This window comes from Diadema antillarum, unplaced genomic scaffold (assembly GCF_040938485.1).
Source record: "Diadema antillarum isolate AM-2024a unplaced genomic scaffold, OU_Dant_1.0 seq00000604_RagTag, whole genome shotgun sequence".
Lineage (NCBI taxonomy): Eukaryota > Metazoa > Echinodermata > Echinoidea > Diadematoida > Diadematidae > Diadema > Diadema antillarum.
In genome coordinates this window covers 429,584-442,670 of record NW_027271532.1, presented here as the reverse complement: position 1 = coordinate 442,670, position 13,087 = coordinate 429,584, and the positions used below count along the sequence as shown (strand labels likewise).

At 41.1% G+C, this 13,087-nt stretch overlaps 1 protein-coding gene across 1 annotated transcript; it reads left to right on the top strand.

Moving 5' to 3' along the window:
* Window positions 1-1,663: 1,663 nt before the first annotated feature.
* On the top strand, window positions 1,664-12,658 carry LOC139735892 (akirin-2-like). Its single transcript, XM_071646646.1, has 5 exons — window positions 1,664-2,028; window positions 4,383-4,690; window positions 5,487-5,574; window positions 6,262-6,333; window positions 11,549-12,658. The coding sequence occupies exons 1-5, from the start codon at window positions 1,860-1,862 to the stop codon at window positions 11,557-11,559; spliced, it is 648 nt and encodes a 215-aa protein (XP_071502747.1). The 5' UTR covers window positions 1,664-1,859; the 3' UTR covers window positions 11,560-12,658.
* The last annotated feature ends 429 nt before the right edge of the window (window positions 12,659-13,087 follow it).

The following is a 13,087-nucleotide window of genomic DNA, read 5'->3' as shown; positions in this document are numbered from 1 at the left end:
TTTATAGAAGTGAAACATTTTACATTTTAATAATCATGAGATAAAATGGTTATACGGCTGCATATTATATATCAACAAAAATATACATAATAGTATAGGAGCGCTGATGGACCAGCCTGCATGGCCTTGTACTCTGGGGTCAAAGTTAGTGCGGTCAAGCATGCACATTTTATATCTTGTTTGTGATTGGATCCTGCTGGATTTCCGGGCATAGCACTTTTTTAAATTGATTTAGCACTTTTTGAACAAAATTTATATTCCATTGCTTGATTTATCAATTTTCTCACAAGACTTTCAATACTTTGAAGAGTTTACTTTATGGAACTACACTGACAGTGGACACATTTCTGTAAAGAGAGAGAGACTAAAAAAAAAGTCCAACGAATTTAATGAAAAATAGATTTAGCACCTTTTGGAAACAACAGTACTCTTGTCATTTTCTTAATTAATAATGGTGCATTAATGGAGTTGGGTAGTCCAGAGGGTAAACTTTTGCAATGACAAACCTGTCTACTATATTAATACATGTATTCCTGATTTTATGTGATGCGAAGGGGAAAAGATTTCTTTAAAAAATACACTATCCTCTCAAAAAAAAAAAGACAAAGAGAGACGTGAGATTATTTAAGTGGAGATTTTGAAATTGACACTAAGGTGATGGCATCAGTATTTTTTTTTTCAATTCAGATTAATTGATTGGTGTTTTTTTTTTTGCATTGAATATACAGTGTATATTATTACAAATGAAATCCAGTCATTTCTTTTTATTTGCAAGACAACATATATATCAGTGTGTTTATACATCCGAACATAACTGAGATATAATATACGTGAACAGATTGAAGAAAAGAACATAAGAGAACACGTCGATGGGAACCACTCGGTATATAGTGAATCAAATGATATGAAATCATGGCGCATTTATTGGGAATGTGAATGCAGAAGACTGTCGTCAAATAATAGCTTGACTATTATCTTTACGACAGCCTTAAAAGAGAAGAAAAAATAAATGGTCAAAACATACATCATGGATTGTATACTCAGTATGCCGTCTACTTATCGAAATAAAAGAAAAGAGAAAAATCTATTAAATATGCAAGCAGTGTGGCTGGTGCCAATCATCATTTTCTCACGAAAGCATATGAAAAGGAATTACACCAATATACATATTTTTCGTCTTTTCTTATCATTTCAATGAAAATTCTATAAATAAAGCATAATCATATACCTTCTATCCGCTTTATTTAACTTTATGGCATATAAATTAACTTGCATTGGAGTCAATTAACCTTTGATCCTATTTACGATGACATTACATACATATGGACATTATATTGTATTTCGTTGAATGCTTTACCTTTCTTATGATATTCTTTATGAGTTTAGTAACCCGTTGCTTTGCCTGCAAACATTCTCTATGCCGGTCAAAGACGCAACCCGCTCTGCAAGAAGCAATACAGCGCCATCTGTAGAGTACAATCTGCCATTTGTTTTGTTCTTTAGAATATTTCACACACAGCAGTTAGCAATATGCAGAGAGCTTTTATACACACCGCATACATGTACAGTTGTACGTTAGCTATGCAAATTGCTGCTTAGATAGGCAAAGTGTACAGCAGCGACGACGAACGACGACGAGTGGTTGACAGTTGACCGACGTACAGATACCGTGAATCGGGAAAGCTGTATCATATTTTTCAATCGTCGATCATCGTCATATTTCACGCAAATTGGGAGGAAGAATCGTGCTTTTCAGCTGAAGTGGAATCCAATCCACTTGTTAACCTCCCTCTGAGAAGAATTGGCCATCGCGTCGGTGAGAATTTGAGCCCCAAAGTGCGGCTTTCTTTGGACAGACGATGGCCTGTGCAACACTCAAACGGACTCTAGATTTTGACCCACTTCACAGTCCTGGCACATCACCTAAACGAAGGCGATGTTCACCAATCATTACACCGTCAACCCCTTCATCAAAACCTAGTCTTCAACAATCACCGTTTTCACCAGTTACTCCACGAATTTCACCAGGTGAGAATTCGACATAAGAGTTCTGGAACGGAATGTTTTATTCGAATAAAGGTGGAGGGGTTATGGGGGGGGGGGGGGGCGTTGATTTGGGACGAAGAGGAAACAGTCGATGATCTACTTCCGGGGTCAAGACTTTTTCGCTTTATTGGACGACGAAAAGCATTTTCTCCCTTTTTTTTGGGGGGGGGGGGTGGGGGTGGGGGATGATACAATTTTTAATAGGTTCAGGCCGCCCTTGTTTCCTTAATCTTGACTCTTGTCCGTAAGTTGTATGATTGAGGGTATGACCAAGCGTTGTGGGACCGGACGCGTATTGTAAACTGTGCGTATGTAATTGAAAATGACGCTCCCAGGAATTCTCACGCCATTTTCAGAGTATATTGGGGTAAATTACAGAATACTGGCAGCCAATCACGGAGAGCGCAAATCGCTCTGAAAAGAGCGTAATTACGCTTGCCGATAGCAACCATCTGAAATATTAATCCGATCTGCGATATGGTCAGTGATTCGGCTGCCGACGATTGCATTTGTTTACGTGTGTTTTCTTTGGTCTGTGCGGTGAGAAGTGTTGTATTCATACGTTGTTTACGGGGGTTTCGGGGGTGTCCCTCGATAGCAATAAAAATGTAGTTCTAGATCCTAGTCTAGACTACCCGTTAAAATTTACCGGAATTTATGATGTATACTCACGTTTTTAGGAGTTGAGGATAGTCCGTATCAGTGTAGACAACAAGGAAACTATAGAAATTTAGGTGAGACGACATAGCAATCACTTATCTAATTGCTGGTGCTAGCTTTTCATACGGTAGAGCTTACGCACTGTGTGGGTTAACTGCGACAGCCGCCACACGCAGTGTGGCAGCTGCGCCGTGCTCCCATTTCAGATCTTCATGTTGAACAAACGGGTGCCTTTGCGGCGCTATATTTCCTTAATTTTTCAACAGAAACTACTAGGAATACTTACATGGGTCGATGAAACCTAAATGACTATCATCGGCGACTGTTTGATGCATTTCATTGCTTGTGATGCACAAAATGATGTCTTATAAGCAGCTCACCGATGTTCACAGAATTCACAATCACTTGCACAAGCGCACAGAATAGGGGAGCTATTCGTTATTCTCACATAAGCGAAACTGCGGGGAAGCCGCCAGGACCGCGCCGCCAGGCGCGGTCTGCGGGGCTATGTGTGGGTTAGACAGAAAGGTCCGTCTGTCCGGAGGACTCTGATATTTTGCCATTAACGCTGTCCTCCGTAGACAGACGGAAGGTTGCAGTACCCATTGCTGTGTGGATGTTCTTAACCACTGTCTCTATGGAAAATTGGGTGAGGTACCTCACCCTTCTCGATTGCGTCTAATTCACGGCCCTAGGTCGGCAAATTTAAGCTTGTATAGTAATATTAGCTTTTTAAGAATACATTAAGCTCACCAGATTATTGAATAATCCAAAATTTTAGTAGAATTTTCAACGTAAAACACAGCCTGTCCCGTCGTCACGTTCAAACTGCAGAAACATACACTATGAATCTATTAGCCAATCACATGCGAGGTAGCTTCTACGTGTTTGTTTTACTAAAACACGTACTTTTTTCCCCAATTATATTTTAATATATTTTGAATCCTCCGATATTACTTTTGAAGGACTGTTTGATGAAGCTTAAAACAAAAAAAGCTTAAAAGTGTCAAATTCTGGTAGGTTTATTCGTGTGGTTAATTACAAATCCATATTTCTTGAATACAACAGGACTGTGATTGTGTCTGTGTGTATTTACATGCACATCATGAATCAGGAACATACATACATGATGCGTGTTATGACATGTGCATAGATGTTACCATGGGGCCTTGCATACGTATGTTGTAGCCATGCCTAAAATGTTCGCTGCATCAAAAGAATGATGATAAGAGGTGTCTTGAAGGCATTACACCCACCAGACAAAGTACGACATTGTAGAGTCAGCAAGAAATAACCACGCCTTCGAATTCAGCATATCAAAAACTACCTGCATGCCTCGCACTGGTTCCTGTACGGAAGCAGATGCTGAGATAAGGGATTATTGTGTGATTCTAACAATGTTTACATCAGTCTGTTGTCGACTCATACCAGCGCTCATAAGATGGATGAACTAGTTCTTTCATATGATACCAAATTTGTTTGGATTCACTTGCAGCTAGGCTTGGAAAATGCAATATAGGCAATATTTGGCTCAAAATTCCAGGGGTATACATATGGGGAGGATCCATAAGTTTGAATGGAAAAGGAAGGTGGCTATTTTGTGTAAGACAAGTGGCATAATTTACATATTATGATTGAGTTTGACAGTCCCTCTGTCTCACTTTGGTGCTTCACAGGCCAGCTAGCAGCTCACATAAGTCAAGAATGGCGGCGGATAAAGAGGAGGAGGCGGCTAGAAGACTCGTACACGTCTGACGCTTCCCAGTCTGAGGAGCACAGCCACATAACTTCACAAGTGGTCCACCAGGCCGCCATGCATGCCTCACCTGCGAGCTTTGCCTCGGCTGCAGCGGGGCTTGGATTGAGCGCCACCTTCCCCGGTGTGGGCAGCTCAGCACCGTCCACCTCCAGCGCCTCGCCTGGCCTGTCGGTTGGGTCGCTGTCACCGCAAACCAAAGATCAGCCAATGTTCACTTTGAAGCAGGTGATTAGCATTAGAACAGTAGACTGTGAGCTTTCTGTCTCTCCATCCTCCACATACACATAAACACACACAACACACATACATGAAGTTGTCATAAAACATCAATTTAGTTGATCCATTTTGCTATATCTGACATGCATTAAATATCATAAGTATTGGATATTTGTAAGCATGGACCAGTGTTTCTTACCAGCATGGTCACAGTTTCATGTCTCATTCCATCATGTTCAGATATACAGGGTAATATTATTACTCATCCTTTGACACAAAGGATGTTGATTCCTTCTCAATCATACAAGGAAATCATATTTTAGTTTTGAGGAGAAACTACAGCAGTGTGTACTTGTCACTACCTTGGTAGTTTTGTTGTCATTGTTCAATTCTATTGTATGACACGGGGAATAATTTTCCACTTAGAATTTGATTAGCAATTTCAGCTAATGACTAATATTTCAAGTGGTGTTCGGTACACTTCTGTGGAAAAACCACTGCTTCATAAACTATCTTTGTTGTGTAGCAGTGATATAAATATGCATAGCAAATTGCAATGCAATGCGAGGAAAATTGTTCCCTGTGACATGCCCTAATTGCAAATCAGTGCAGTGAGGGAAGTATGGCTGCCAAAAAAAGATACTACAGTGTTTAACCAAGGTTTTCGGTCTGGGGTATTCCAGTTCTCTTTGATGATGAGCTAGTCTGTGCAGAGGACTATCTCAAGTCGCTTGAAGAGTTTCCTGGGTTTTCTTTGTGAATCATATTTTGTTTCTCTTTAACTCCTACGTGTCGTTGTGCACAGGTGATTCTGATATGTGAGCGGATGCTGAAGGAGCAGGAAACTAGGATACGAGAGGAGTACGACAGAGTTCTAACTTGCAAATTAGCAGGTAGGTGTGCAAGTTGGACCTTCTCCCTTGAGCCGACCACGAAATGCAGTGCCACTGTGCACTGCAGTGCCACTGTGCACAAGTCAGTATTGAATGCCTACCTGCCATGCTTCTATGAGGTAGTAATCGCAGGCTTTCATAGATTACCATTGTACCTCTTGCCATGATGTAGTCTAATTCCCCCGCATGCTGGCATGCACCAATATTATTGGTCATTCTATGATCATTTATTCTGCAATTGTACCTGCGGATTTGTTCCTTAGTTGGGGAAATGTAATTATTTCTGTAATTTTTGTCTCACAGTCTCAGTAGATAGGTCTTGCTCGATATCTCAGAGCCATTAGAGGGCATCTTGTAAACTTGAAGATTAAAATTTTGATCGAGAATAAACAAAATTCCTCATAGTTGTGCCTTTCCTTGACATAAGTACCGGTACTCTTTCTAAATTTATATTTAACATGATGCTTGTTGTCATGTTCGAGAATCTGTTGATTTCCACTTGCATCTATAATCTTACCCATTTTCATTCTAGTTTCAAGTGCAAAACTGCTATAATGACATCAATTGACATTATACTGTGTGTGTTGGATTGCCTCACAAGTGCATGATGAGGTGAAAAAAAAAAGATTTGGATGGTACTCCTACAAGTTGTTGATACATGCCAAATCTCGTTTCCTCCATTTGCAGAGCAATATGACGCTTTTGTGAAGTTCAACCAGGACCAGATTCAGCGTCGCTTCAGCGCCTCCAGTATGAGCTGTGAGTAGTGATTCCCTCCCTGCATTTTAACTCTTTCATGCATCCTCCTGTCTCTCCCCTTTCTCTCTTGTGAAGGGGGTTCTTGCAGTATACAGTAGGTGATTTCAAGTTCAGTGCCAGTGCTAGTGCTAGTGCTAGTGCTAGTGCTAGCCCCCAAATAACAGCGTTGAATTGAGCTCCAACACTGACGGTCAGATTAACGAAGCGATACCGATCAAAATTATCGATCACCAGCACTAGGTGTTGGAATCACAGCACTGCGAGATCCGCGGGAATTTGCGCGACGGAAAAAGTGATGGCGCTTAATTAAAGTCAAATATAAAAAGATGTAGCCGAAACTGCTTAGTTTTAGACACGTAACGAGGAAGACTGATTAAAATGCCACAAATTTCATCCCTTCTTTAAAACTCAGTTATCTTTATTTTGCTCCCAGGCTCAGATTTCTATAGCCATGTCTGGAGTGTTCGTGTTCTTTACGTGGGCGACCATTGCATTAGCATAGACTTTGCACGTAAAACGTGCATCTCATATGGAAGTGAATCACTGGTCTCGTGCGACAACGCTAACACCAGCACCGAACTTGAAGTGAAGAAAATGATAATCCCTAGGGGCTAGTGTTAGTCTATAGGAAAAAAGCACGTAAATCGCTAACACAGACGGCGGAGCTCAGTTCAGCAGACGACATTCAACACCGAGCCCAGCACCAGCAACCGGAAATACGTCATAATTTTTTAGGTCAACTCCCAACACCGACGTGATTTCAAGCTCGGTTTTATCGCCGGTGCTAGTGCTGAGATAGCACTAGCTCTAGCACTAGCACCGAACTTGAAATCACCCAGTATGTTCCTAAAAAAAAGTAACCGAAGTTCAAAGGTCAGCTATGTCAAGAATACATGGTTTATTCTTGTGAAATGTTTACTATAATACAGCTCATTAGCTTTAATTTGGCACCTTGTTTGAAGGGTACAAAACCTACTTTTCCCAAGTTTTTGGTTTGTAAGGTACGAAATTAACTTTTCTGTAAGTTTTTGGTTTCATCGTTTGCCGGTTTTGTACCCTTCACCTTCGAAGGACCCTAACACTGTGATCCTTGACAATGGTTGCACAAGCGAGGTGTCAAATTAAAGCTGATGAGTTACTTTGTATCGTAGTAAACATTGCACAAGAATAAACCATGTATTCTGGACATAGCTGACCTTTGAACTTTGGTTACCTTTTTTTTAGGAACACATTGATATCTAAATCAGTGGACTTTGTATCTTGACAGTGGATGAATCTGTTCATAGTGTAGTTTCAATTGTAGTTAGAGTAGTTTCCAGTTACCTGGTAACTGCTTTGTGACATATGTTCAACCACATCATGAAATAGTTAAAGAAAGCAAGATCTTTAAAGAGAAAGTTCATCCTGATATGTTGCTTTGTATGAAAACAAAAAAAGGAGATCAGTGAAAATTTTGGGAAAAAAATCAGGCACACTCATTAAAGGTTATGAACTTGTAAAGTTTAATAAGAAAAGCAAATTGGTAACTGTACGTGTTGTAGGTTTTTAAAAGCTCTGCATTTGTTTTGTGTTTTTACGCACAATTTCACAAATATTCATTTTTCTCAAATATTTTGGCAAAGATAGAACTTGTCTACTCAGGAGAACTTTAATACAAAAACGTTTACTCTTGTCATATGTACCAAAATGCAAATTTGTGACGTTTGTTTACCAACGGAATAGAGAACTGCTCAGCATCTTTGTCACTCAAGAGGTGCGAGTTTGTCTTGCTCCATAGATCTTTTCTTATGTGTGTGTGTCTCATTTTTTGATGGGAAATGTTCCCTCTTGTGAGATCACTGCGAGGATGTGGTGAGCCGGCGACCCCCCCCCCCCCCCCCCCCCCCCCCCCCCCACTGCACTGGAGGGGTCTAGCAAAGTGTGGAGGCTGTCTGTAATGTTTCCTGTGCCTCTTCATTGAACTCTCACAATTAGAAACTAGAGAAGCACTCTGAGAGCGCATACTTCTGCCAAGCAGCTCATATCCACCACTGATCTTGTTCTGCCATAGAGATCAGTGATTTCTACCCATACATATATGCATGCTGAAAGTCGCCCGATTTCCCAATATAGAAGCCTTTTGTTCGTCATCAACTTCCATCTGCATGGCATGCCTCACCATAGCGGAAACTAGAGCATGCACTTTTATAGTGCGCATATGAAAAACACAAAAATGCGCAGCTTGAACTCTGAAGTCCATTGACCCAACCTGCCAAAATATAAAAAATCCTCTATAAAATCCACAAAACTTCCCAGATCACTACCGAAGTTTAATCATCAGTTCCTTGTGTTATTCTCAACCTTTCCTGTAAGGTTCGTTCAAATCTGTTTACAACTTTTTGAGTTATTTTGCAAACAGACAAACCAACACCGATGATCACTTAAGGCCGTGTCACACCAGCCTTGCGTGCGACTTCCGAAGAACATTTTTGCTATCCGGAGGTCCCCGCAGATGACCCGCACATGACAGTACCTAGCATGTATCTCAAAAGTAGTTACCCGGAGGTGCGCACGCTGGCTGTATTTACCCACTGCCAAAAAAGGCCCTGTCACACCAGCTAAGCGGGCTTATTGCGTATGGGGATTTTTCAGCACGCAGAATAATTTCTGCGGCCGGACATGGTTTAGGGCGAGTTTGGTGTGGGTATTACATGATAAACGCGTGATACCTAAGTCCTTCTTGTGTGTATTCCGTTGAACTGCATGTTAGGCGCGTGGGTGTCACGTGATAGCTTCGTGATAGCTTCTTTTATGTCAGTTACGGGCGACATATGGGCTCTGCGAAGTACCTGCGCCACAACTGCGTGTTATCTGCGTACTAGTCGCCTGCGAGGTGAGTGCTAGCCTGAACGATAGGCTGGTTCGAGTGGATGGGCAAACAATCATTTGTCAACTAGCTTTCAAGAAGTGAAGATGCCCCATAGACGGAAAGTGCACAAGGGCAGAGAACGTCCAGTGCATGGATGGACAGCCACAAAGCCCGGAAGATTAACAGCAAATGCATCAAATTGCTGCTGAAGTCCATTCGGCGGATGAAGTCCTGTCCGAAAGGGACCAGGTAGTCCTCGACGCCACAGAGGACAGAGGACAAAGAAGAGAATGAACCCACAAATGGCACGCACTCCATTCACATAGGCATAGATCAGCGGGCAACTTACCTACTTCAAGTGGGTCAAATGCCTGTGAATTGCGGCGGCTACGGCCCTCCTACGGGTGTTCTGCGTTGAACTCTTCGGGCAATCCTCGCGACTCATCGGGAAATAGTTTTGGTCATGCTCAAAACTTTGCTGCGGGAAAATTGGACTAGCGTGCGCACCTTCGGGCAACTAAGGACGAGATAAGTGCTAGGTACTGTCAAGTTCGGGCCAACTGCGGAGAGCTCCGGGTAGCAAATTTGTTTCCCCGCAAGTCAAGCCGCAAAACTTCCCCAGATACGGAATGACAAGGCCTTGAGCATGCTCAAAAGTTGTTCCGGAAGAGTCACGGGAGTTGCCCGTAGAGGTACGCGCAGAACACAAGTAGGAAACCCTTACCGGTAGCACCTCACAGGCAACTCCAAAGCAGGTACTTCGCAATCCCCGTAAGTCGCTCGTAACAGAAAATGGATCGGTTTCAAAGCTCTCACGAGAGTCACACGGAACGCACGCAAGCAGAAGCTAAGTAGCACGCGTCTAGTAAGTAAGAAACAAGTGCGAAAATTGCAAACATTCTTGTCCGCCCGCGGAAAATCTTCTACGTGCTTTAAACTACCTCCTCGCCACAAGCCCGCGTAGCTTGCCCGGACAGGTGTGACACCGCCTTTAACCTCCTTCCTTGGTGGAGGTAAAAAAGACCTAGCCTGCCTCTTCTCAGAGTGCCCATAGACGGCTGAACCGTACCCCCCCCCCCCCCCCCCCCCTTGTGGTTAAATAGTTGGCTAAAGTCTAGCCATGTACATGTATGCAGAGTCAATGATATAAACCTTGCAAAGCAGCTTCTGCAAAAGTGGAAATGTTCATGGTGTGTAAATTTTTTGCTCATTTCGCGGTACGGTACCAGAAACTAGCCCACATATTTTTTGCTTGTTACATGTACCGCTATGTAATGTCTTGATTCCACAAAATCAAAAACATACGAAACTCATCTTAACTGATAGAGCATGAAAAAGTTACTATCCTGTGCACCTGGTTTCTGTATATATGCAAATTTCAATACGTGAAACCTTTGTTTACCTCATTTCTTTTCTTCATTTGACATACAAGACAGAACACTTTTGTAGCCTGTAAGGTTAAAGACAATTTCCAGCTTCAATGGTAGGCCAGGTACACATGTTTATCATGGTGTACATGTGCATTTTTTATGTATTTATTATATAATCAATGTAAAAACAAAATATAAAATCAAGGAGGGATTTGATGATGGAAAGAAAAAAGTCATTGTCTATTAGACATTCTGTCAGAGAGATGTTTAGTGTCATAATTATACTAATTGTTCCCACCTCAGCAGTCCAAACTTATTGCTGAAAGGGCCAGTAGTGATGGGTTGTTATACAAAGCTCAGTCTTATGACAAAGTTTCCGTTGAAATCATGCGAAGAAATGAAAGAAAAAAAAAATGAGAAAGTAATGGGCAATGAATGACCTCGAAGATCTGCAACAACTACATTGTATCTTCAACTTCCTTGTTTTGGTTTTGAAAATCACAATGGGGTAAGTACGAGAACCAGAGGGGTTCTCCACAGTCATTAAAAAAAAATCATTCAATATGTCACAGGCACAAGTTAAAAAAATGACAAGGAAATTGCTGGAAGACCATTGTAATGGTATGCTTTATTCTAACCTACTGATATTGGTTTACAACTGAATAATCATTCCACGAGTCTTTCATGTACATGTATATTGTAAAACTAGAAATTTTCGCGAGCATGAAACTTGAAGAGGAACTCAGATTCACAAAAGTAAAATACATGTGAAAAGTTCTGTGTACGAAATGCATTGAATACCTGTGACAATTTGCCAAAATTTCACACTCAAAAAAGACTGTCGGCTCCAATCCACCAAAGTTTCATGCCACAAATGTTTCTGGTTTTACAGTATCTATTTTTGTCTTGATACTGACTTGAAGTGGACAGTTTTCCACAGGATTTATCTCATCTTTTTTTTCCCCCCTCCCTACTTCCGTTATGCTTCTTCAAACAGATGTTTCATAGATCTACCCCAATGTGCAATCTTGAGGGAGTTTTGAGAACCTCGTTCGACTCGCTTCTCTTCCAACGAACCACTGACAACAACAGAACTGAGGGCATTCTTCGGGCTCTGCCAGCCAGAGAAGACAGCCACGCTAACGCCAGTACACGGCATCCCCCTCTCCAGCTGTTGCGGACAAGAAGCTGATGCTGAGTTTGCCGTTCCTACAAAGTGTAGTGGTGGAACATGTACATATGATGTATAAGAGGACATATTTCTGTTTGGTGCATTTTACATTTTTAATCTATCGGGTAACATAATTTAAGGAAAAGGCTCACCTTCGTTCAAGGTTACAGTGATGTCAGTGCCTCCCCTGATTGACTGTTCTGTGATGTCATTGTGGGCTCCAAGCTTAAAGGGAAGTAGAGTTTGTATATGTGCAGTCTGGTTCGCATGGAGATCTTGTTCAATGTGGGCACTGCAGTGCCTGCAACCTGCAGAGCATTGCTTACTGATTGTTCAATTCACCGGACAAGCTGCAGACTTTCTCGTAATTTGGAAGCTGTGATTTCATCAAAATCCCAGCTAAATGGCTTACCCTTCACTTCCGTAGAAGATCAGAAGAGTTTTTTTTTTTTTTTAGTCTATTTTTATCTCTTCTATTGTGAATGCATTCATGTAGCTATTTTCACACTTTTATATTGGTTTGTTTTTTTGTGCCATTCTAGATAAAGGAAGATACAGGTTTAATTCAGGTAGACGTTATATGTACTGTGATGTATTACATCTCATCTTTGTGTAAATATGAAATATGCAGTCTCTCCATGTACAATGAGACTGATGAGCTAAGTCATTAATATGAAGAGGAAAAATATGTATATGATCAATAATTGTAATATACTATGTCTCTGCTTTTCTTACTCTAATCTTCAAATCACACTTACAAAATCTATGAATATATTTTTTCTTCATTTTTGGCATCATATATATCTTTTGGCCAGTGTTAGACCACCTTTGCAAAAATGGTAGTTGTTCTTGTTGAGTTCTGCTCACAGTTGTGTTTTCACAAATTTTCTGATTTTGATGATTGAGGGTATTAACCTCAGCAGTGTGTTTAGATAGTTTCACAGATTATTTTCCCCATCTGTTAAGAATCCTTTTGTAGCATATGTTAAGACTGTAAATAATGTTTCCATTGTTTCCCCCCCCCCCTTTTTTTTTTATAGTAGTGTTGATATCAGCGTTCAGTAGGAGAAGTGAGAGTTTGCACAGAGAGGTTTTTGTGCTGCTTGGTTTGTTGGGAGCATGCGATCGTTGCAAAAGCTCCCATGGGTGTCAAAAGATGTGAAGTATGGGTATGTTATTACAGGGCTAGCTGTCATAAATGTTGCCATTATGATTTACAACAGATCTTCTCTGTGTTCTCTTTTGTGGTGCATATTGTGTATAATGTCCATGATTACACAAACGTTACAAATATTACACAAATCTAAAGGATGTACAGGTACTTCAGTTGGGGAAATGAAAAAAGGACATTTCATTGAAGCCTAC

Bases quoted from the DNA above. Each gene is read 5' to 3' on its own strand.
- LOC139735892 (XM_071646646.1), top strand. From the start codon at position 1,860: ATGGCCTGTGCAACACTCAAACGGACTCTAGATTTTGACCCACTTCAC. The intron at 2,029-4,382 runs GTGAGAATTCGA...GGTGCTTCACAG, and splicing joins TACTCCACGAATTTCACCAG to GCCAGCTAGCAGCTCACATA. The intron at 4,691-5,486 runs GTGATTAGCATT...CGTTGTGCACAG, and splicing joins CAATGTTCACTTTGAAGCAG to GTGATTCTGATATGTGAGCG.